Source organism: Sphaeramia orbicularis, chromosome 14, assembly GCF_902148855.1.
Source record: "Sphaeramia orbicularis chromosome 14, fSphaOr1.1, whole genome shotgun sequence".
Classification (NCBI taxonomy): Eukaryota; Metazoa; Chordata; class Actinopteri; order Kurtiformes; family Apogonidae; genus Sphaeramia; species Sphaeramia orbicularis.
In genome coordinates, this window is record NC_043970.1 from 44,871,360 (window position 1) to 44,897,564 (window position 26,205).

Genomic DNA, 26,205 nt, shown 5'->3' on the forward strand with positions numbered 1-26,205 from the left:
TAAAAAAAACACATCCAACTGTAAACATATTTACAGAGTAACATGTAGATTTAAGATTTTAAACATGTAGATTTAACATTTTAAACATGTACATTTAACACTGGATTTAAATGGTAAATGGACTGCACTTATTTAGCACATTTTCTCCACCTTCATGGGGTCCAAAACGCTTTCCAAAACCACCAGGTCCAACAGGGAGCAATTTAGGGTTCAGTGTCTTCCATGGACACTTTAACATATGAACCGTTGGAGCCAGGATTTGAACCACCAACCCTTTGGTTATTGGACGAGCCGCTCTACCAACTCTACCAACTCTACCAACCCATTAATTTACAAGTTTAAAATGTTAAATTGTTAAATGTTTACTTTTTTTTTTATAACGCTTTTGTTTAACCAAAAAAAAAAAGAAACAAACAAAAAAAAGAAAATACATCGTTATTTCAACATTATGGTTTTGCACTTTAAAGGGCACCACATTGTTTTTGAATTTACAGTTTTATTTTCTAAAAACAATAGAAATACATCATTTCTACATACAAATCTGGTTTTGTTCACATACTCTTCCTGTAAAAACTACAGCTGTATTTGATTGAATCATTAACACAAAAATCTTTTCAAATAAACAACTTTGCATTGTATTGTCACTTACAGTTGTTTTATGTTGCAATTTTACAACTTTTTGGTGTTAATTCTACAGTCATTTTTTACAGTGCATTCACCCCTTGGCCCTCCCCCTTACCCTGCCCCCTTGGCCCTTGCACTCGACACTACCCGTTGAACCAGAGTTGCAAGGGTTGAAACCAAGGTTATTATCGAAAACTAACGGAATGACAAAAACTGAACTGAAATGGATAAAAACTATAATTAAAAGGAAAAACTAACTACAAAACTAACTAAAGCGTATAAAATTATGGATAAAATTCCCTTCGTTTTTGTCTTTGTCGATGTCAGTTTCATATAAAATTGATTTATTTCGCTATTATTTAGCTAGCGGCACCATACGGCACTTCACAGTCACTTGTAGTTTAGAGTCGACCTCTTGTCCCCACTCTACCTGGAAACAAGGAGACTAAAGTTGGGAGGAAACAGCAGAGTCCTGTATGGGATGTCTTTGAATACGTTGATAAAAAGATATGAAAAAAACTAAAACTAAGCATTTAGAAAAAAATCAAAAACTACAAGAAACTAGTAAACCTGCTCTAAAAACTAATTAAAACTAACTGAATTAGAGAAAAAAAGTCAAAACTAAATAAAACTAAACTATAATGAAAAATCAAAAACTATTATAACCTTGGTTGAAACATTCCCTATGAAATGGGACAACCCTTCCAGACCTGATATGTCATCAATGCTGCTATAAACAGATGCGACAACTTTGTTAGCAACAGAATTCCCCATGTCATCAGCAGCTGTAACCGTCTCTGTTCCTTGGGCTTTGGTCATTTTTTTGCGGTTATCAACTATAAACCACAGAAAGGTGATCTATAACACGTTGAAACGGCATTAAACGATCAATGTAAATATCAGCACACACTCTTGACATTACAAACCAAACACTGGTCCACACATCAACAGTAAAAATGGAGCTTCTAAACATCTGAGGTCTGTTTCCAGAGACCTGACGGTGTTTGCATGTTGTGCATGTATAAGTAGGGCTACCGCACCAACCACAACACTGCAATACCAGACTATTCATGAGAACACTGCAGGAGACGCAGCGGTCACAGCAACCACCGTTTGTCACGAGGCTACACAACCAGCAGAGTTTCCCACGGAATTATGTTGATTTGTAATGTGATCTGCTTTTTAGAGGAATCACAGAATCACATTATTTTATTCAATGCTCTCCAGAACACACGTGGATCTACCAAAACCACCGATGAACAAGTGTTCAGAGAACGCAAACCTCCGCCAAGCACCCCGAACGGTGTGCATGTGTGGATCGACTATTTCTTTTTAAATTAAACAGTTTTAAGGTTGTTCCATACAGCAGAAAATTTGCAGTCAAACATCGTAATAAATTTTTATAGGTTTTAAATTTTTATAGTTATAGTTTGATTGAATTAAAAGATTTGAACTGTAGGTTTCCAGTACAGGGGGTCTGTAGTTTTTATTTATTTATTTATTTATTTATTGAATTTTAATTTTAAGAGAAGATCAATATTTGTTGAGTTATAATGAAAAATGTGTGGTAAATTGGATTTTCAATGTTAATGCAGATGTTAGTTCCTTTGTTGGGATTGTACAAAAATAATGTTATGATGTTAGTTATGAACTAATGCAATGGTTTCCAACCTTTTTTGGCTCGTGATCCCATTTTAACATCACAAATTTCTGCTGACCCCAGACATTCAAAACAGATACTTTTTTTTTTTTTTGCTAAAATTTATTTGTTTTTGATCATGTAATAGTTTGCTATACTATGTTGCAAATAAAGGTTAATTTTAGACGACAATTAGGCTATATAATATATATTCTGGACGGAGGCAGTAAATCCAGGTGTAGATTACTGCACAAAGTGAGAATTTGATTTTCCTTGGTCAGGATATGTACAGTCAGTCCAGCTGTGATTTACAAGGCTGACAATTAATACTGAACAAACAAGAACTCAAACTATGAATTATGAAAGAGCTGCAGCATCTGAAACTGACCACAGTGAACATTTGACAGATAAACAGAACCACAGTGCTTCAGTTTCAGCTTCAGCTTCAGCTTGCCAGGTCTTTTATGGATTGGGATTGTCTCTGTCAACTCAACATATATTTTTGAATAGTAAGGATTTTTGTTTTGTTTTTTTTTTTTTAATCAATTTCCTAGAAATTTCATGCAACCCCACATAGGGTCCCAACCCCAAGGTTGAAAAACACTAAACTAATAGAATATGAACATTTAAGCAGGATCTTAACTCTTTCATGCATACTGGTCACTACAGTTGACAGCTATTCTTCAGCTGTTCTCTTGTATATTCATGGGTTTTGTTGTTTTAGTTCCATATCAGCCAACACAGTGGACACTTATGCATCATCTCATAAACTGCAATTCATACCATTGCTGTAACTTTGCCATTCTTGATAAACCTGATCTGCAGTAGTATGTTTTAGTGTAAATCAATTGCTAATTGTTATTAGACTGTAATTAACACTTTCCTTAATCAAAAAGGTTTTTTTCATATCTCCATGAAGTGAGTAATGTTAAAATGTGAGAAAACATCAGATTAGCTGCATTAAAAATGTTTTTATTTCATAGTTTTCACACAGTATATTGCTTTCTGATGATGGGTTTTAAATATATGTTTCTTTGCTTCAAAAACTAAATGCATGGTGTCCAGCTGAGTGGACATTTTTGTAACTCCATGAAAAATAGGTTCATAAAAAAATTTCAATTGCATTGTTTTTTTCATGCCTAAAGAGGAATAAAAACACTCAGGAAAAAAATCTTGACTAAGGTTCTCATAATTAATGCATGGAAGGGTCAAACTGTAATGTCTGTAAAAAAAAAAAATAAAAATTTAAGTTTTAACAGGAAAATTTTGTGATGTAGCATTAGATCCTGTTGTGACCAAATAAATTTTTTTGCATATTTCTGGTGTAATTCAATTCTTCAAGGAAATAATCTTTTTTTTTTTTTTTTTTTTTTAAAGAAACAAACAAAAATTGCCTTTCTAACAAAATCATGATATATTTGGATCCTAGTATTGTGATTTGTATCGTATTACCAGATTCTTACCAATACACACCCCTACTCAGAATCATGTTTTCATCCAAGGCTCCCTCTTTTCTGTCTTTGTTTGGGTCACATGGGTTTTTAAGGTATGATGTTCTTTAACCCCCCCCCCCCTTCCGTCTCTCTGTCGGTGTTGCTGGGTAAAGTCATTTGTCAGACTGCTAACGCTGATCACAGTTGAAATGTGACCGCTACATAACCTCTGTAAGAGCCGAGTTTATCTGTGTTTGTGTGTGAACGTAAAGGAACGTTTCCGAATGTAATATTTTGATCATATTTGTGTCGCAGTTTCAACACTTATCACCTTTTACAACCGCATTTATAGCTGAACAAACTGCATCTAAAACAGTCTTTTACCAGGGAAGCCAGGAAGTTGAATTTTAATGCACACTCATGATGGAAACTGACACCAACAGCAGGATATGGCAGGAGTGGGTTTCTTTAAAAGCCCTAAAAAGGATTAAAACTGCTGAATGTTTCATGGTATGTGATGTTTTTTCAGCTGGACCCTCCTCGTTCTCTGCTGTTCACACCTTCTTCACATTGAGAACGGTCATTTTCTTGGAACAGAATGATTCATTTCCATCTGTGTTTCTCTTGAATTGTAAATAACTCCATTTTTGTTATTATTATCATTATTATTATTTGCGCTACCTCCCACCTCATTGTGCACCACAAACTGTGCAGTGATGTTATACCCAAGGGAAGCCGTTACTACAGATTCCATCTTTTCCTCATTATAAATTAATGCAGCTGCAGACAGTTGCAGACTCATGTCGAAGCCATCCTTTTGTCCGTTCTGACTCAGAAAATAGGGCTTTAGTGAGCTCTCAACTGCCTTTTCTTCTTTTATTCCTGATTATTTGTGTTTATATTTATTTATTGACCCATAAAGACACAAACATCCAAAATCATCCGCTGGTATAAATTGTTTAATACCTGTTAATCCAATAATCCTATCAATACATGTAAATAATTGGTAAAAATACAGATATTCATCTTTTCATGGTCATCAGATATGACCCATTTGGACGTTCAAATGCTCCGTAGTTACCATGGAAACACCGTCATCTTCAACAACATTGATTCACCAGTAAAACCCATGGAGTTGGATGAATAACAGTGGATGGACACACTGGGTTTATGTTCAATTAATGAGATATTTACTGAAAAAGTCTCTTTTTTACTCCAGTTTCTCTGTTGTTGATATAATAACCCTCAGCTTTAATTTGAGCTTTTATGGACATCAATCATGATCAGCGAATTAAATGAAGAAAAATACTAGATTTTCACTTAAGAATGCAAAATATTGGCCATATTATAAGAGTCAATGGTGATAAATCACTTAAGAAAAGGTAAAAATAGAGAAAAATGACCCATTTGGACATTCAGAGGCTTCCATAGTTACCGTGGAAACACCGTCATCTTCTACAACATTGATTCACCAGTAAAACCCTCAGAGTTGGATGAATAACAGTGGATGGACACACTGGGTTTATGTTCAATTAATGAGATATTTACTGAAAAAGTCTCTTTTTTACTCCAGTTTCTCTGTTGTTGATATAATAACCCTTAACTTTAATTTGAGTTTTTATGGACATCAATCATGATCAGTGAATTAAATGTAGAAAAATACCAGATTTTTACTTAAGAATTCAAAATACTGACAATATTATAAGAATCAATGGTGATAAATCACTTAAGAAGAGGTAAAAAATAGAGAAAAATGACCCATTTGGACATTCAGAGGCTCCGTAGTTACCGTGGAAACACCGTCATCTTCTACAACATTGATTCACCAGTAAAACCCATGGAGTTGGATCAGTGACAGTGGATGGACACACTGGGTTTATGTTCAGTTAATGATATATTTTGCACGATAATGTATCTTTTTCTTCAGTTTTTTCTGTTTTGGATATAATAACCCTCAACTTTAATCTGAGCTTTAAAGGGCTCATATTTCTCTAAACCCACTTTTATTCATCTTTGGTTCATTTATTTGTGTATTTGGACCATTATAGTTCATACAGTTTGAATTTGAACCATCCAGGTGCTGCAAAACTATCTTTATATTCATTTGGGCAAAAATCAAGTGAATGTCTACAACTCATTTTAATTTGTTCTTAATTTGTTCCATCTATAACTAGTTCCGTCTCCACATTTGCACATATAAGGTCCAGACTTCAGACGAACATTTCTCCAGTTCGACATAATTGTTTGTCAGCAGCAGTGGTTGTAGTCCATACTGAAAATATGTCCAAACTTGGAACCCATTACCTAAAATGTTCAGTTGTTGGTTGAACAAGACAGAGCAGCACAGACAACAACCTGGAGGGGGCGGGGCCTGTAGTGGCTCATGTGCATTTAAAGGGCCAGTGCTCCAAACCACCTTTCTGGTGTCATTACTCAGAAATAGGGTTGAAGATGGACCTGTGGAGTTGAATTAATGAAGAATTCAGACCCAAGCAGAGCATTTACAGTTTATGGAGACCACAGGGACATGTCTGAAAATGAAGAATTCCATTAAAAAAAACCAAATATCACTGCTTTAACCCATAAAGACCCAGTGTTACTTTTGTGGCAGATCCCAAATTATTTTTTCTCTATTTTTACCTTTCCTTAAGTGATTTATCACCATTTATGCTGATAGTATGATCAGTATTTTGCATTCTTAAGTGAAAATCTGGTATTTTTCTACATTTAATTCACTGATCATGATTGATGTCCATAAAAGCTCAAATTAAAGTTAAGGGTTATTATATCAAAAACAGAGAAATTTGGAGGAAAAAGTGACTTTCAGTTAATTATGTCATTAACTGAACATAAACCCAGTGTGTCCATCCACTGTCATTGATCCAACTCCATGGGTTTTACTGGTGAATCAATGTTGTAGAAGGTGATGGTGTTTCCACGGTAACTACGGAGCCTCTAAGCATCTGCATGGGTCATATCTGATGACCATGAAAAGATGAATAACTGTATTTTACACCAATTATTGACATGTATTGATAGGATTAATGGATCAACAGGTATTATACTTTTTATATCAGAAAATTATTTTGGTCTCCAGTGGCAGTTTGGGTCTTTATGGGTTAAAGAACATCTACATAATCAGTACATAGAATATGGGGAAATACCTGATTTTCACTTAAAAATGCAAAATATAGAGCGTAATATCAGAGTAAATGGTGATAAATCACTTAAAAAGGTTAAAAACAGAGAAAATTTCATTTGGGAACTGTCACAAAAGCAGCACTGGCCAATTCATGCACCCAGATAAACTCCAAAACATTCACGAGCATCCTGTCAGATATGGTTTCGACAGTTTGATTTAATCTATTTGTGTTCAGTACTGTAGCCTTCAATGATGCGCCTCTTAACTCGGAGTGTTTTCCTCTTGGTTTGGTTTATTTCCACACAAAGTAAAGTCGAGGTGAATCAAAATACATCCACAACAACCCACTTTAAAACCCTTATCACATTCTTATTGGTCAGATTTGTCTGGACGGGAAATTGCAGACACAAGATGCTGAAGATAACATTACAAAATAAGTGTTTCATTTATCCTGCAGTGGTGAGGTTTGATTTTTATTGGGGTTTGGAAAAGGTACAAAATATGTAGGTTTACTTTTGGTTTGAGATGCGAGTTCTAGTCTCCTGTGTTTAAAGTTCCATCTACACAAATGCACTGTTATTTTGAAGTGGTGTTTTAAGATAAATGCAATGATCTCCACTTGGCAAAGTTTCACAAATGATCTCATACTTGAAACCCTTGTCACATGACAAAATGCGTTAAAATGTCACTGGACACTAGAACTGTCACAAATCATCATGAATAATAGAATTTAAGTGCACAGTAGCCGCTGACAGACTGAATACCTGTAATTAAGTATCTATGTAGAATTAATAGCTGGTCGTCAAGGGCAACGTCTTGCTGTCTTCGACAAAAGGTCATTTGATAAAAGCTCGATGAATGTACCATCGATGCTAAAGGTCCATTTTTTCTCTGCTTTTATTTCAGTAGGGTTGGTTGGATGGACTCATTGTTCAGATAGACATCCAGTTTTAAAAGTTCATTTATGATCATTTTATTAATTATACAGAGCTGAACAACACAGTAATCCTGTAGAAGTTCGACGTGTTTCTTAGGCCAGAATTTATGTTAAACAAGATGCAGTGCATCCTCTGACACACAATAAGCAGATGGAGAAACTATAATGTCTCACATCCTTTTCTAAACTGCTATATGAAGTCTGTAATTTGCAATGTGGCTGTCACCATATTGGCTTTTTGGAGCCAGAAGTGACCATATTTGGATTAAATAGGCAAAGCCCACAGGGTCAGAGGTCAGCTCATGCTAAACACTCCGTAGTTTCAAGTCTTCATAGTAAGATTTTGTTCATTTGTGGTATAAAAAAAAATATATGTATATGTATGTGTATATATATATATATATATATATATATATATATATGCACAAAATACAGATAATATTAGAGTAAATGTTGATAAATCACTTAAGAAAAGTTAAAAATAGAGAAAAATTCATTTGGAAACTGACACAAAAGCAGCACGAGGTCTTTATGGGTTAATTTAATTATTCAAGAGTATCATCCAGCTGTTTTTAGTACTTCTAGAGCTTCTAGTTCTACTAAATTACTCATTTAAAGTGTTGTCTGGTTTTGGTCACTGCAGGTGTGTGTCATTTGTTGAAACTCATAAATGGAACAGGAACGCAAGGTTTACACTATAAAAGTTCCTTTAAGTAAGTAAGTAAATTTTATTTATAGAGCACTTTTCACAGACAGAGTCACAAAGTGCTTCACAGTGCAAAGTACAAAAAAACATTACAAGTCAAATACAAAGCACTCAGTGGTTTTTATTCACGGAAACATTAGTGCACTGGAAAAAATCTAAATCCTACCGACTGTATTTTCCTCATTTCTTGTCAAAATATCTCATCTTGAATTAAGCAAAAAAATGTAGAATTAAGCAAAAATAAAAAATCTTGAATTAAGAAAAAAAAATCTTGAATTAAGCAAAAATAAGTAAAAAAAAAAAAAAAAAAAAAAAAAATCATGAATTCAGAAAAAACTTCTTTAATTAAGCAAAAAATTGTAAAAATAAATAAATAAATAAATAAATAAATAAATAAATAAATCTTGAATTAAGCAAAAATTTAAAAAAAAAGAAATCTTAAATTAAGCAAAAAAAAAAAAAAAAAGTTTTAATTAAGCAAGAAAAAAAAATCTTGAATTAAGCTAAAAAAATCTGCCAATGGAATAAGTGAAAATTATCTTGGTAAGATTTCTTGAAATCAGATTTACCAGATCTATTGTCTAAAAATCAGTTCTTATATCTCACTGAAAAGTTACTCTGTAGGTGATTCTGTCATATTTTAAGTGTGATGAGATATTTGGACTAGAAATGAGAAAATGACACTTGGTAAGATTTAGATTTTTTCCAGTGTGAATTTACTTTTAACTAGTTAAAGATGTGTTTCATTCGTAGAAAAGCAGAACGTCATCTTTTTCAAATTACAAAAGGTTGACCGCTGATTCTGATATCGACCTCTAGTGCTGCGAGAAAATGAATCAGAGTCTGATTAAAGTGGACTAAAAAGTGCAGGTGTGAAAACACTCCCCAGGCCTGTGTTTCTCTTCTCTTCCCACTCACTGCTGTGTCAGTCATCAGATCTCTGGTCGGATATCTGCGTTCTCCGGCTGACAGACTCAGGAGTCACTGCTGCTCCCCAATGCCCTCATTCACTCCCTCTCGAACATTTCCCATAATTCTCTGTCTTCATGTCTGCCTGCCTCATTTCTTTCACATTAGATCACCACGTAGGTTTCTTGCTCAATAAATCACGCTCCGTTGTCCGACCACAGGAATAACACTCATAGCTGGCATGCTTCATCATCCCCTATAGTCCGCTGTGTGTCCCGTCCCACAATGCTCTGCTCCTGTCTTCGCAGCTCTTTGTCTGTATTTACAGTCTCTGTGCTGTGTTTCTTTTTAACCACACATATTTTTCTCATCCCTGTGGCCATTAAGAACCCAGGAGGAATCCATAACTCTCAGACCCAGAGGATAAATATTGGATTTGTGTTGGGAGACAAAGTGTGCATCGCTTCAGAACAAAAAGGAAAGAAGAAAAAAAACCCAAAAAAAATCCAATGTTCACTCCATGGACGTGTCTGAATCAAATCACAGCTTTGTCCTGCCCAGTGTGGTTCTAAGGAATTTCTAATTTACCACAAGGCGTTCTGTTTCATTAGATAAGATGAATTTAATGCTTACAATGGAGACTTTATGCAATAAGTGGGAAAATATGCGACGCACTGCAGCACATGTACTGTAACTATCAGTGTGATTCAGCAGCAAAATACACATGGTTTAATAAGGAAACGGGACAAATCCTGTATAGATGGATTGTTTTAACGCTAACCAATGGTTTAGCATCAGCTGCTTATATTAATACTGGAAAAATTCACATTAAACTTTTGAACATTGTGTTTTTTTCACTGTTTTCTCTGTACTTCAGAGATTGTTTGTGAGCAAAAGGAAGTGTCACTCTGTAGAATAAAAATGAGCCCACTGTCACCGGTTCAACTCCTCATTTGGTGTATATTCACGAAAACTCTGCAACTATTGTTTCGCTCTGAAGAAATAAAAGCAGAAAAAAGGCGAAGAATATTGTCAAGTGGACTCCAAACTGATTAGCTGATGGCGTTATGAAGAAAAAACTTTAGCTTTTCTTTTATGTGGTTCTTTCACAGACTCATACAGAAGACACGAACAGGAGCAAAATGAATTCAACTAAATTAGTGTGTTGTCGTCAGGATTGTATTTACTGTAGTTTATGAACAGAAAGCTGCTTCAGACAAATTACCACCAGAGTGTATGCACACAATTATAACATAAGAAGAAAATCAGTGATGGAAAAATGTGCATAATTTACAGCAACGCTCAGCTCAAATGTATAAAAACACAAATGCGTCAGTAAACTTTGGACATCACAAATCTGATTTTTTCAAATCTGACCCAGGCCACTTTCATACGTGGTCCTAAATCCGATATGTATCGGATATTTTGCAATGTGACTTCAGTCTGAACAGCCAGGTCGCATTTATCTGACCTTTATGTCATTGCAATGTGACAAAAATTGCAATTCTGCGTCCCAGGAGGAGGAGCGATGGGAAAAATATATTTGGGTGCTTCTATGAAACTGGGTACATTTTGGTACCTGGCACTGTTCTGGCACAAGAAAAATATAGACATATTCCCCCTAGGATGGACCTAATGATGACCTCAGATAAATGCAAAAAATATATACTGTTGTTCTGAGCCATCCCATAATTAATGTATTTTTAATCAAATATTTGGGCCTAAAATAGGACCCAGATATGGACATTAAAGCTCCCTAGGTGTCAGTGCATTAGATCTGAAAAAGTGTGTAAATGGTCTTATATAGACTATAAATAAAGACACAGTGTTAAATTTGATGATTGTAGTGGTTTTTCTAATCCACACATGTGGGTTTTTCATCAATCTCAGTCTCATTCTAGGTTTGGTGTGGAACCCATCGTGTCCACTGGTGTTACATACAGAACCTACCCAGTTAAATGCATATAAATTGCAAATAATTTTTCAACAGCTGTCATTTTTGTGAAACTCTCTGCCTTGCATAATTAGTTCAATTCCCAAAATGTACCTGCAAGAAAATAAAGAGATATTAAAAAAAATAGTAGCGCGTAATTTTCGTGTCCTTTTTACTGTGTTACATACAAATTTTTGTATTAAATATAATGTAAAATAATATAAAAATGTGTTTTATCAGAAAAATAGTTTCTCTTTTATCTCAGTATTTATTTTTGAAATAGACCCAAAGTGCTTCCAAACTTGCTTCATAACATTAGTCTACATTTGGTTTGAATTTTTAGCCCCATGACCTGTTTTTAGGACCGGTTTCATAGAAGCACCCATTTCCTTCCGTCAACACAGTGTGTATCTGCGTGGTCACGTATTATGTCAGCACCTCTTTTGTGCATATGGGTCACTTCAGGGTCGCATTTAGTTCATACTGAAAACTGAGTGAAGTTGTATTTAATGTGTAACATGAACAAGCACATAAAAAAATCAGATTTCACCAAAAAAATCTGAATTGTGCATTAAGACCTGCTGTCTGAACGTACACTTAGAAAACAACTGATTATTGGTAAAAAATAAAAAAATAAAAAAATAAATAAATAATATATATATATAAAATATATATATATATATATATATATATATATATATATATATATATATATATATATATATAAATGCATGTTGAAATTGGCACATTGCATCTCCTCCCTCCTCTGCAGTTTGGATCATGTTTTTTATTTTTTTATTTTTTTATTCATGCTCTTTTTCAGTCTGTAAATATTGATCGAGTAGATTCAGCCTCTCGTCTTCTTTCGCTCTGACTCAGATGACGTCTCCGTTAGCGTCTCGTAGTCGAACGCTGACTCGACTGGGTCTAAATGAGCCTCGACAGTCGGCTTGGTCTCTCAGTGTTTGGTCTTCACTGACTCAGGAAGAGGCCTGACAGCCGCTCGGAGCAGCAGCACAACTCTGGCATGATTCATAACATCAGCCGTTTGGTGACGCGTGTCCGAGAAACCTCAGAGTAGAAGGACTGCAGACGCCTTCCATGTTTGGAGACCAGCCGGATGTGGAATTTGGATCGGTGTTATTCTCAGTTCTGTACTCGTGTGACTCTCTTGTGGTCTGTTCAAATCAGAAAATTACACCCGTTTCATTTGTAATTATGGCGACTGATACGATCCTCTGCAGCTTGTATTTTCAGAATGTGAAACTAATTACACGAAGACACAAATTAGCGGGCGTTCCAGAGGTGATTCAGTCATTAAAAGCGGCCAAAGGCATCAAACTGACTGGTTCCTGTTAATGATGTTTTACGGAGAACTGCATCTTAACATTTCTTCCTTTTTATTCACATGATTTTTCATCTGTTTTTCTCTAAATCAGGAATGTGAGGATGGACTGTGATATTTGGCTTTATGAATGAAATGTAACTGTCTATTAAGTCTATTATTTTATTCTAATAATATAATGTATAATCAACTATAATGATCAAATATTACAAAAAATAGACAGAATGTAATCGAGTATATATACTTCAGGTGTATTGACTCTTTTACTTTTAATCCCTACATTTCAACACAAATATCTGTAAGTTCTAGTTCTTACATTTACAGAACAGTCAGAGTAGAGCAAGTATTGATTATGTTTTTGAATGGAACAGTAACATATTGATAAGGTAACCTAAAATATGCAGTTCCTAAAACATGTTTGGTGATGTATTTTGAATGTATTATTGGTAATAATGTAATTTAAAATGATAGATATTTGTTTAAAATACTATTAGCAGTCTGTAAAAAGGCTGATACCAAAAAAATGGTGCAGATTAGAACCACCTCCAACTAACGACTGGATACAAACTGTGAATGGAATGTCTGAGATGGAGATTCTGAAGCATAGACTGAGGATTCAAGAAGAGCAGTGTCATGATAAATGGAAGAAATGGACAATTTCCATTTCAGCGTCATGTTACTAAAAGCAATTGTTAGTCACAAAAGTTTTTTTTTAATGGTCAATGTATCTCAAATGTCCTTTATGTTTGTTTTGTTTTGTAATGTACGGAAATCAAACATTAAAAATAAATCTTGAATTGAGCCAAAAAGTCTTAAAATTAAGAAAAAAAAATCTTCAATTAAGCAAAAAAAATCTTGACTTGAGCAAAAAAAAGAATTCTTGAATTAAGCCAAAAAATCTTAAAACTAAGAATTTTTTTGTTGTTGAATTAAGCAAAAAAATCTTGAATTGAGAAAAAAATCTTGAATTAAGAAAAAAATCTTGAATTAAGAAAAAAAAAATCTTGAATTAAGCAAAAAAAATCTTGAATTGAGCAAAAAATCTTAATTAAGAAAAAAATCTTCAATTAAGCAAAAAAAATCTTGAATTGAGCAAAAATAAATAAATCTTGAATTAAGCCAAACAATCTTAAAACTAAGACATTTTTTGTTGAATTAAGCAAAACAATCTTGAATTGAGCAAAAAATCTTGAATTAAAAAAAAAAAAAATCTTGAATTAAGCAAAAGAAATCTTGAATTGAACAAAAAATCTTAATTAAGAAAAAAATCTTAAATTAAGCAAAAAAAAAAAAAAAAAAAAAAAAAAATCTGCAGATGGAACGAGTGAAAATTTTCTTTGTAAGATTTCTTAAAATAAGATTTTCAAGATCTCTTGCCTAAAAATAAGTTCTTATATCTCACTGAAAAGTATTTAGGTGATTATGTCTTATTTTAAGTGTGATGAGCTAATTGGACTAGAAATGAGAAAAATACACTTTGGCAGGTTTTGATTTTTACAGTGTTGTTGCATTTTAGTCCAGTGTAAAAATATTTTCACTTTGATGATCAATTTCTGCTTGTTCTGTGACTGTAGGTACAGTAGAAGTAAATATAATAAATTGTATGTGAAGTGTGCCACTGTGTGAAGGGAGCCCAGCTGGCACATCGTAACACACACACACACACACACACACACACACACACACACACACACACACACACACACACTACACACTGGGGTTGTGTTCCCTTCACCTGGTGTGTACATGTGTTTGCATTGCCCTTCAGCTCTCCTCCACCCCCACCCCCCCTTTCCTCCTGAACACCTCCTCCTTTATGCTTCCCCCCTCTGGTCCCAAACTGCTGTAGCTGAGATAACGATTGGGGGATGCTGCCCTGTTGCCATAGCGACGCTCCCCACAGGGGGTATGTGTGTGTGTGCGTGTGTGTGCGTGAGTGTTATGTGTGTGTGTGTCGGGGGGGGTGGATTATCTCGACAAGCTCTTTTTTTAACAGCAGCTCTGCTGATTCTGCATGCAGTGGGTTGGACAGAATAACAGAAACAGCAGCACTGAGACAAATACTGAGCAGGTTTCACAGTTTTTGTCATTAGTGTGAGGATTATTCTCACTTTGCCCACATGTAAACCTCCTGGTAGTAACCTAAACGGTTTATGTTGGAGTGCACAGATGCAGGTTTTGTTTTGTGGTCTGTGTTTGCTTTTGTGCATTTGGAAATTAAAAGAAGGCTGTTTCTGTGAAGAATTGAACATGTTTGAGTCACATTTCAGTTTATTTCTGACCATTTTTCACCCAAACTGAGGCTGTGTGTTAATATTTCTGCAAATATCATGTCATAAATTCCTTTTTTTCTGCATTCATTCAATTGAATGACTCATGTTCTGTGCAATAAGTATAATTGTGCAATAATCTTCTGTCCTGCTATAACTGTAATAGTTATTCAATATTTATCAAAAATGAAAATGCACAGTTTTTATATAGACCTGGTTCATAAGTATACATACTGTTAGGATGGATGGATGGATGGATGGATGGATGGATGGATGGATGGATGGATGGATGGATAGATAGATAGATAGATAGATAGATAGATAGATAGATAGATAGATAGATAGATAGATAGATAGATAGATAGATAGATAGATAGATAGATAGATAGATAGATAGATAGATAGATAGATAGATTCTTAAGTTATTCTTTAGTTTTTGTAATTTTATATTCGCTGTATTCTTATTTTTGTAGCACTAATGTTTTGTAAATACTCCTGCACTGACTGGAGTTGCACGCTTAATATCATTGTACACACAATGACAATAAAGGCTATTCTATTCTATTCTATTCTATTCTATTCTATTCTATTCTATTCTATGTTTTGATATATGTAATAGAATTTATAATATAAAGCAAAGTCATTCAGGTGTTTCTGGCAGTTTTAGTCTGACAATCTATGGACGATTGTATCAGTTGTCGTCTGTCCGTCCGTACCGTCAGCCAACACTGTCAGCCAGAATCAATTGAAATTCATAGCAGAGGTTCCTTGGGGTAAGGTCTGCCGAGTTTGTTTAAAGAATTGAGAAATATTGATTTTTTTTATGAATTTTTGAAATTTCCAACATCCCCACTGGTTTATAATGGGACACATTCAAAGTGCGATAACTTCAAAACAGTTGAAGATATTGATGTAATTAATATTGGCAATAGATAGGAAGTCACATATGGTGACATGACGTTTGACCTTGAGTAACCTTGAAAGATCAAACGAATGTCAATCAATGTCTTTAAATATGCCGTTGGACTGTAGGATCCTTGGTCCTATTGTTTGTTGTTTCAGTGATGGATAGAAACGCTGCCTGCTGTGTGTTTGTGCTTTTTTTGTATTGCAACACAAAGCACATCCATTTTTATTTATTTTATGCCTCATGTTGTGTGTTTGTACAAGAGCCTGCAGGGCAAGTAGAAAGGTTGAGGAAGGGAAGGAAAAGAGGAAAGGAAAAAGAAGAAAATAAAGTGATGAGGTTTATTTGAAGCAACAGAACAAAGTGCATCTCTGTCCAGGTCTTTGTATCTGACATGAGTTGAAATTTTTATAAAACAATTTGTTTGTTCTGTGTTCAGGGTTCAACACATTCACCTGTTTGTTTATTTGCACCTTGGGTTTCAGTTTTACCCATAAAGACCCAGCGCTAGTTTTGTGGCAGTTCATAAATTAATTTCTCTCTCTATTTAACCCTTTCTACAGTGATTTCTACAGTGATTTATCACCATTTATTATAATATTATCCTCTGTATTTTGCATTTTTCACTGTAAATCATGTATTTTTCTATATGTGATTTAGATGTTCATGAAAACTCAGAGTTAACCCTTAGGGGTCTGAGCCTATTTTGGCTGTTTTTCAGTACTTTTGAATTTGCCTTTTTATACTATATAAAGAAATGTTTATTATACCCTTTTTCGTTTTTTGTTTTTTTTTCAGCACAGCTTCATCTATTTCATCTGTCTATTATTTTTTCACTTTAACCTACTATATCAACACAAAAGGCCAACAACACACAAAAAAGATAAAATCCAATTTGAAAAATGTATATAATTTATTGCATAAATAACACAAAGATGCTAAACTAATGTTTTCAAAGACTTTAAAAGTGAATATTGGTTCCAATTATTAGGTATATAAAATCAAAATTGAAATAAATTAAAACTATACTCAAATATTTGACATAAAAGCATATCTTTACAGAGGCGTTTTCTCCGGTTTTCTCACCCCCCCCTTCCTCCTGGTTTTCGTATCAGGTTCAGGTGGGAGTCATCCTCACCCCTACCTGTAATGCTAATGCAGTCTGTGGATTAGAATCCGCAGATTTGGCCAGTTTTTTCTGTTTTGAAAAAGGACAAAAAATGACGAAGATATGGTCAGAAATATAAGGCTTGCTTTATTTTGCTATAATAATGCTGTATCGCTTGTTCGCTTTCAAAATGTGATTTCGCTTTCAAAACATGATATCTCAAATAATAAGTGGGGAGAGTGTTTCAAGTCCACACTTTTGAATGCAGTTGTCCCCAGTGGCCTATGTGACTGACTTCTGACGCTACAACGTGTTAAAAATGTCATGTGATTGAGTCACGGGGCTGTGACGGTGGACCCCTAAGGGTTAATATAAAGGTTATTGTATTGAAAGAATATAAAAAACAGAAAACCGAAGAAAATGTGACTTTTTCAGTCAAGTCTCTCATTAACTGAACATAAACCCAGTGTGTCCATCCACTGCTATTGCTCCAACTCCCAAAGAAGTTGACAAATGGGTGCGGGGGGGTAGGTAGCCACTCGAGTGGGATTGGCACAATGGACGTTACCACCAAAACCCAGGGGGCTAGCTCAATAAGTGCAGCGGAGTGGGGGGGACGGAAATTCACCATTGACATAACATGCTGCTTGATATTGATACTTATACAGACTAACGCCCCCCTCTCAGCTTTCTCATTCCAAATGCCCCCCCCCATGATGTCCCAACACCTCCTGGGGGGCAGTACCGCCCCTTTTGAGAAACCCTACCCGAAACATACATCATGTACTTGCAAACATGTCTTGCTAAAGTTTCTATACACAGTCACTTTAAGGACATTTAGTTCATCCATACAATTTTAAATGTCTTTTTTAGTATCACGACATGTTGGATTATATCAGCAAATGTCCTCACCAAGGTAAAAAGACCTGAGTGTGCTGTACAAGGAGAAAAAAATACACAAAAGCAGCACAGACAAAAAAAAAATAAACAAGATAATGATAATGATGAGTTTGGAAAGATTTGTCTGTTGAATTGAATGATTAAACATTACATGGAACTGCACTTAGTCTCTTAAGTGTGTGTAAATTGCATCCTCATAATGCATGTAATACTCATGGACACACAAACAGCTCTTTTCTAGGTCATGAGGGCTTTACATGAATAATAAACAGCTGTCTGCTTTAAACAGAATTATTTATAGCGGCGACTTACACGTGTTAAACCTTAAACTCTTTGTCTTTTTGTTGCTGCCGTCCATTTTTTTTAATCCTCTGTTTTACATCCTGCTGCGTTTTCTGCCCCTTGTCTCTTTATTTATTTAGAGGATTGTTCTCTTTCTCTTCATCTCATTTGCGTTTTGTTCACCACCACTTTGTCCCTGCAATCGAGTCAGATAAAACACAGAATAGTTAGTGTTTGGCTCCTTTAATTGACTTATTTTAATGTTGGATAAACAATTTTGCATTATAGTTCATTTATTTTCTCAGTTTTACCTGTAGATTTGTGAAATATTAAGCACTTGGAGATGTTTAAAGGTCAAAGGTTAACTCACATTTTTACCCATCTTTATTATTAAAGCCAAGTTGCTTCCGTGTGTGTGCATGTGTGTGTGTGTCTTGGGAATTACACAAAATTTGTACAGAGCTGACTGCTGCAGTTTGTCATACTTGTATATTTCTGGTCAAGGAACAGACTAGCGAAAATGGCAAGTTGATAGGACCAATATTTTGGGAGATATTAGTAATTTTGGAATACAATAGCCTTACAATCATGTTGCTATCTCAACATTAAATATCTTTTTCTTTAAAATTCCCTTTTTTTAAAGTCAGGAGGGACTGATTTAATTCACGTTGCTAAGTAGTTGCCAGGGGGAGGGACAGGAAAGGGAAGTGGACTCTGTGTTGTGTGTGTTTGTAAATGGTCAGTACTTATATAGCGCTTTTCCACACTTTCATGGCGCCCAAAGCACTTTACAAAGCCTCAATTTCACCCATTCACACACACTCATACACTAGTTGGGGGCTGCTGCCATGCAAGGCACTGCCAAGCCCAAGGACACGTTGACATGTGGTCAGTTGGAGGCAGGATTCGAACCGCCAACCCTTTGGTCATTCTACCAACTGAGCCACAGCCGCAAAGGTCAGAGGTCCTGTGGTGTTAGTTTTCCACACAATGTGAGACCACCAGAGTGACTCACTACTCCGTCTGTGTGTGTTTGTCTCAGACATCACACTAAATCTGTACAGAGCTGACTGCTGCAGTTTGGAATACTTGTATATTTTTGGTCAAGGAACAGACTAGCGAAAACGGCAAGTTGATAGGACCAATATTTTGGGAGATATTAGTAATTTTGGAATACAATAGCCTTACAATCATGTTGCTATGGCCAAAACGCTTTGGCAGGGACTGCTGGACAAATGCGGTACAGCATGCACAAACAACTACCACATCTAGAACCAGTGGATCCCCACAGGTCAACGTGCTAGTTCTAATATAATATACACACAGTATCATCATTAGCATTAGCATTAGTTCATAGGACACATTAGTAGCAGTGGGTTGTTGGACCAACTCCAGATCTTCATCAGCATCGTGGTCAAGGGCAACGACAAGAGAATTAACCTATATGTACCTGCTCCTAATGTGCGTAATTTGTCATGTTCTGACCATTAAAACCTTTAATAAACCATTAATTCCTTCACCTTTCACTCACAACCAGCCATAAGTGTGTCCTAAGGTGAACTCACGGAGGATAGAAACCTACTGTAGAAGTCAAAAAAGACCTAAAGCTTACTTGGTCTTTTGAATAGAGACAGTGAAAGCGAGGCTCTGCAGTCCTTTTGAGTTTTGGGGTTTTAAACAAGAGGCTTCAGATCATTGACTACAGGGTTAACTGGACTGTAGGAACATGAGCTCATAATGGTCCATATTTGGATGGTTTATAACACGAAAATGGTTACAGATATCAATATAGTTACTATTGAGCACTGATAGGAAGTCATATATGGACTTTCATTTTGGTCCATGACCTTTGACCTTGAGTGACCGTGAAGGGTCAAACTCAAGGTCCCCAATGTCTGGATTTTAACAATCCTAGGAAGTCATATATGAACATCCATAAACACCCAGTGCTACTTTTGTGTCAGTTCCCAGTAAATTTTTCTCTAGATTTAACCTTTCTTAAGTGATTTATCACCATTTTTCCCAATACTATCCTCTGTATTTTGCATTTTTTTTCTGTAAAAAAAATGTATTTTCCCCTATATTTAATTTACAGATCATGTAGATGAGTAAATTCAAACTTTATTATATCAAAGCAGTTCTTCTCAGATCTACTGGACTAGTTTAGCTCTTTTGAAAACATTTAGTCTCTCATCCAAGAGACTTTTTCAGATCTCTTGGATGAGAGACGAAACGTTTTCAAACAGTTAAACCAGTCCAGTTAAACCAAGAAGAACTTCTGAGAAGAACGATGACCTGGGCAAATAAGAAGCTACACAGGCATACTGAAACAGAAAACTGAAGAAAAAGTGACTTTTTTCAGTAAAATCTACCAATAACTGAACACAAAGCAAGCATCTCCATCCACTGTCATTGATCCACCTCCATGGGTGTTACCGACGAATCAATGTTGTAGAAGATGACAGTGTTTCCACGGGAACTACGGAGCCTCTGAACGTCCAAATGGGTCATATCTGATGACCATGAAAAGATGAATAACTGTATTTTACACCAAGTATTTACATGTGTTGATAGGATTAGTGGATCAACAGCTATTAAACAGTTGAGATCAGTAGGTGGTTTTGGTCGCCAGTGGATGTTTGGGTCTTTAAGGGTTAATTTGTTGTGTTATCCTCCAGTGAAAGTACCACCCAGTTCTATTGGGACATTGATCTCCTGCATCAAGACCACAGGACTCTGACATAGCGCCAAAATCTGACAACCTCAACCTGACAACTGAATACCCGGGGTGGCATGTCCTCAAGTTTGCAGATGACTCTGTGACTGTGTTTCTTCTTAAGGATGATAACCCTGATCATGGCCCTGTCGTGTCTGAATTCACTGACTGGTGTAGCACATCCTTTTTAAATGTGAATGTGGCCAAAACCAAAGCGATGATTGTAGATTTTAGGAAGAATCCTACAGTCTTCTCTCCTGTCGTCATTAATGGCCAGGCTGTTGAGGTGGTTCAGCAGTATAAATATCTTAAATTGGTGCTGGACCACAGGCTAACATCCAAGTCTCAGGTGGATGCTGTATGTAAAAAGGCTCATCAGAGGATGAATTTTTACTGAAAGCTTTGCAGTGTCAAAGTGGATAACACTTTTATGAAAATGTTTTATTCTTGTTTTATTGAGTCTGTGCTGACCTTCTGTTTTATCAGCTGGTATGGGCTGCTTACCCTTAAAAACAGGAACAGGTTGCAGGGCATCACTAAAGTGTGCAGCAGAATTGCTGGCACCACACTCAATGACCTGACTGTGCTGTACCAGAGGCGGAATCTGAAGAAGGCTCAGTCAGTCCTTGACAGTCCCAGTCATCCCCTATATGATGAGTTCAGGTTGCTTCCATCAGGTCACAGATACAGTGTTCCTAAATGTAGGACCAATAGGATGAGGAATTCTTTGGTTCCGGCAGCCATTGTTCTGCTGAATAACTCTTTGTAATGTTGGTACTATTGTCTTTAATGGACTATTTATTGTATTTATTATTGGTTTGTTGTCTGTGTGATACTGCTGGCTGTAGAACAAATTGCCCCTCGGGGATAATAAAGTTTACCTTGACCTTGACCTCACAAATTCAACTTGTTACTGATTCTGATAGAATATGCCAGTGAGCTACTTGTTCACTGGCCGTATTTTTATTGAATACAGTAGCACAAAAACACTGAACATTACACGGGCAGCAGTTCCATTTCCTCCCTCATTTGGCAAATTTGTAGAACTGAGACAGAATCACCAGTTTTATTTGTTTGAACATGTAAACATTTGTCTCTCTTGATTAAAAAACTTTGGTGAGAGCAGAAACATTATCCTCATGTTAGAGAAGAACTGACGGAGGCTGAGATCCAAGTGAAGCGCAGAGGATTTTGGTGATTTACGAGCAGCGAAAGCTTTTTTGGAAGCAGAAAGACAGTGACGGTGCAGAAACAGAGGGGGCGAGGGGTGGGGGACAGGGGGATGAGGTCAGCAGAAAGTCAGACGGAGACCAGACTAAAGCTCTGAGCTGAAACAGTATGAGGTCATCTGGACCGAGAGCGGCTGGTAATCCCCATCACACACCACAGCGGACCACGTGGAGGTCTGCTAAGACCAGCTCCAACGGGTCATTGGTTGGTCCAGCAGATCAGTGGTGAGTGGGACAATGAGGTCACACGGATGATTCAAAGACATACTGGTATCGAGGTTTTTGGGTCATCATTCCTCATCCATCTGAGATTCAAGACTTCAGATGTTTCCTTTGTCTGTACATGAATCATCACATATGGAAACATGTTCTTTATAAAGCAGCTGTTGAAATGTGAAGCAGTTTTTTTCATTTAAGCATATGTCTCAAACCACGGAGTAGAGAAGTCGAATTATATCTGACATCTGACATATGAATCTGAAGTCATGGGCAAAAAAAGCTGTTAATCACATATTTAACCCCTGAGCTGTCTGAACAACCTACTGGGTAGATGTTCTACAGCTGGAAAACAGAGTCAAGAGAAGAGGGTAGGACTTTAGTTTCCTCTTAGACCAGTTGGAGTACCTCATAATACCAAAAACTAGCACTAGTTATGGCAGTGTTGTATGAAGCAGAGGTTGTGCTAGACCTTTTTATTGTCCTTCATTTTGACAGACCGGGTCATAAAAACAGGCACTGTTGGGTTCTATACAGGCACTGTACATCTATACAGGTGCTGTAGGGTTTTATACAGGCGCTGTAGGGTTCAGTACAGGCGCTGTTGGTTTCTGTACAGGCGCTGTTGGGTTGTATACAGGCGCTGTAGGGTTGTATACAGGCGCTGAAGGGTTGTATACAGGCGCTGTAGGGTTCTATACAGGCACCGTAGGGTTCTGTACAGGTGCTGTAGGGTTCTATACAGGCGCTGAAGGGTTGTATACAGGCACCGTAGGGTTCTGCACAGGTGCTGTAGGGTTCTGCACAGGCGCTGGAGGATTCTATACAGGCGGTGGAGGGTTCTGTACAGGTACTGTAGGGTTCCGTACAGGCGCCGGAGGGTTCCGTACAGGCGCTGTAGGGTTCTATACAGGTGCTGTAGGGTTCTGTACAGGCGCTGAAGGGTTCTATACAGGCACTGTAGGGTTCTATACAGGCAGGATACTGTTATGGACTGTTTGATGCCTTGTTCAGAGACAGACCAGCGATCCTGCGAGCAGGTTCCGTTCGCAGTATTGTGTGAAAACTTTCTTTGTGGATTACCCTCAGTGTTTTAATCTGTCAAAATGACGGGCGGCCTTCAGAATTTTCCGTCATCTATAAAAAAACACCCGTCAATGACAGAATATTTTTGGTACCCTGGTATAAAGTACTGGAGAGTCACGCTTGAGTAGAAGTACAGGTACCAAAACATTACTTTGGTGGAAGTTCAAGTCACCAACTAAAATGCTAGTCAAGGTAAAGTCTTTCAGTATCTAGAACACAGGTGTCAAACAGGTGCCTGTTTTATGGGGAGAATAGTGTTGACAGAACCACAATGAAAACCACATGGAGTCAAACAGCACACACTCATGTGCATGTCATTATTCATCAGCGGCTCAGACGTGACCTTTTGTGCTGATTGAAAGTTTAGTGAGGAGTTTTTCACAGCAGTTTTTAATAACAGTAATCTTCAATATGTTCAGAGCTGCCATCTATTTTATAATCTCCTGCATAAACCCTTATAGATTAAAGGGTAATTTCTCTATCCTCAATCCCAGCATGCATTTAATATGTAGAACAATCCATCCACGTCTTCCTGTTGGTGTTTCTATTGGATGGAGTCAATCAGCATGAACACAACAAGCACCTCATCATTTGATCATCTGTTTAATGCGGTTTCAGGGTCTTTTAGATCGTATTTCTGCGGTTTGTGGTTGATAGCCGCAAAAAGATGACCAAAGTCCATGGAACAGAAATGGTTACAGCTGTTGAATTCTGTCGCAAAGAAAGTTGTCGCATCTTTTCATAGCGGCATCGATGACTGTTGATGATGTAACAGGTCTGGAAGGGTTGTCCCATTTCAGAGGGGAATGTTTCAACCACTACCTCTTGAAAAGGAGTTGGAAGGGGTAGGGGTAAGGGAGAGGGGTAAGGGGGACAGTCAAAGGGTGAATTGGGATTGGGCCTTGGTGTCAACTTTCAGTCTGATTTTTTAACCCTGTAAAGCCTGAACCATTAAATCATTGACAGAAAATTCCAGTTCTTTGAAACTGGGGCCTTTATTGCTCCTTCTGAACAACCAAAAAAGTGTTTTTTCAAATATCAATTTCCATGTATGAGTTTCAGTTCTGTATCATATTTGATACATTGGGTCTCAATGCTCAAATATTATTGTTTTGGAACAAACAAAAACATAATATAACACAAACATGTCTAAGAAATTGTTAATTCCTTTTCAAAATTGTCAAAGTTTTTCCTCCTTCCTCATTGATGACAGTCTTGTTGTGTCACTGGAAAGGCCTCTGGTGAATGAATTAAGGTTACAAATGTGAAATATACGATGAACAGAAGTTACGGTGTCGATGTCGTGCTGACCTTCGTTTCTGTAACAAAGTGGATTCTGAAGAAGAGTTTTATCATCACTTTTTGTCATATTACTCATGTCACAAAGACCACAAAAAACTTAAACTCCAGACTTCCAGACTTACAACTGCTGCAACAGAGCCATTCCTCAGAGTTTTATCTCTGTTTTTGCCTCCAAAACCACAGTTTTCTAATTAGAGCAAACAGATAAGGGCCACAGAGGAGGAAGGAGGAGATCTTGATTAGTGTCTCTGCCCTGAGAAGGTCAAGTCAACCTGTGAGTTGACCCACACTGATGGAACGGGAGATAAATCTACTAAAAAAAAATAAAAAAAAAATTAAAAAAAATACAGAATAAATATAGAAATGATTAAAATAGAAATGATATCGAGTCAACAGTGAACTGATTAGATTCCGTTGCCACATGTGGATGTTATGGACGAATCAGATCGGCTTCTTTTTCCTCATATCTGTGTTTTTTTGTCTTCCAGGGCCTTGTACACATATGAAGATGACACCAATGACTTGATCCTGGCAACATCAGGCGGTGAGTGAATGCACTTTTACATCATAATCATCTCAATCCAAATGCTTCTCTTTATTTCATTTGGATGTTAACACATTAATATCATGCATCATAGAAGAAGCTCTAATGGCCTGATGCAGGGCGGCAGATGCGTCTTTAATGAGCTCTGCAGGTTCTGCTGCTTCAGGGGAAAAAATTGCCATGTTTTTTTTGTGTGTGCTGATTGTTACTGAGCCATCAGAGAATTGGGTTCATTATTACTGCAGTTAATGACCCGCTGGATGATCATTACAGTTCAGTTATAGCTCTTTGTTGAACAGGAAACTCAGAGTTTCACTCATTTTAAGATTTGGAAACTTCACTAAACCTACTTGAATTTTCAGTTTTTGTTTTCTGTATTTTTTTTATCTATTTGTTGTGTTCTTAACCTATTAAGAACCAGTGTAACTTTTATTTCAGCTCCTAAATGGGTTTTTCTCTCTTTTTATCACCGTTTATTGTGATATTTTTTTAATGTATTTTTGCATTATTCAGTGTAAACAATGTATTTTCTCCCATATTTAATTAACTGATCATGTAGATGTTCATGAAAACTCAGCAGATTCAAAGGTTATTCTGTAAAAACAGAGAAAACCAAAGAAAAAGTGACTTTTTTCAGCAAAATGTATCATTAACTGGGAAAAAAAGCCTAAAAAACAACTGTCATTGATCTAACTCCATGGGTTTTACTGGTGAATCAATGTTGTAGAAGATGACGGTGTTTCCACGGTAACAATGGAGCTTCTGAACGTCCAAATGGGTCATATCTGATGATCATGAAAAGATGAATAACTGTATTTTACACCAATTATTTACATGTATTGATAGGATTAATGGATCAACAGGTATTACACATTAGAGATGAGCAGATGCTTTTGGTCACCGGTGCCTTTGTGGGTCTTTATGGGTTAAACAAGTTTTCTGCACTCTGAATACAGAGGAATGAATAGTAATATAAG

At 36.5% G+C, this 26,205-nt stretch overlaps 1 protein-coding gene across 4 annotated transcripts in view; it reads left to right on the forward strand.

The window, feature by feature from the left end:
* Positions 1 to 26,205, forward strand: part of dbn1 (drebrin 1) — a 308,178-nt gene that overhangs the window by 236,738 nt on the left and 45,235 nt on the right. For all 4 annotated transcript variants that reach the window (XM_030153990.1, XM_030153991.1, XM_030153992.1 and 1 more), the window contains exon 2: positions 25,173 to 25,228. In XM_030153990.1, coding sequence (XP_030009850.1) covers positions 25,173 to 25,228 — 56 coding nt within the window. The remainder of the gene's footprint in view (positions 1 to 25,172; positions 25,229 to 26,205) is intronic.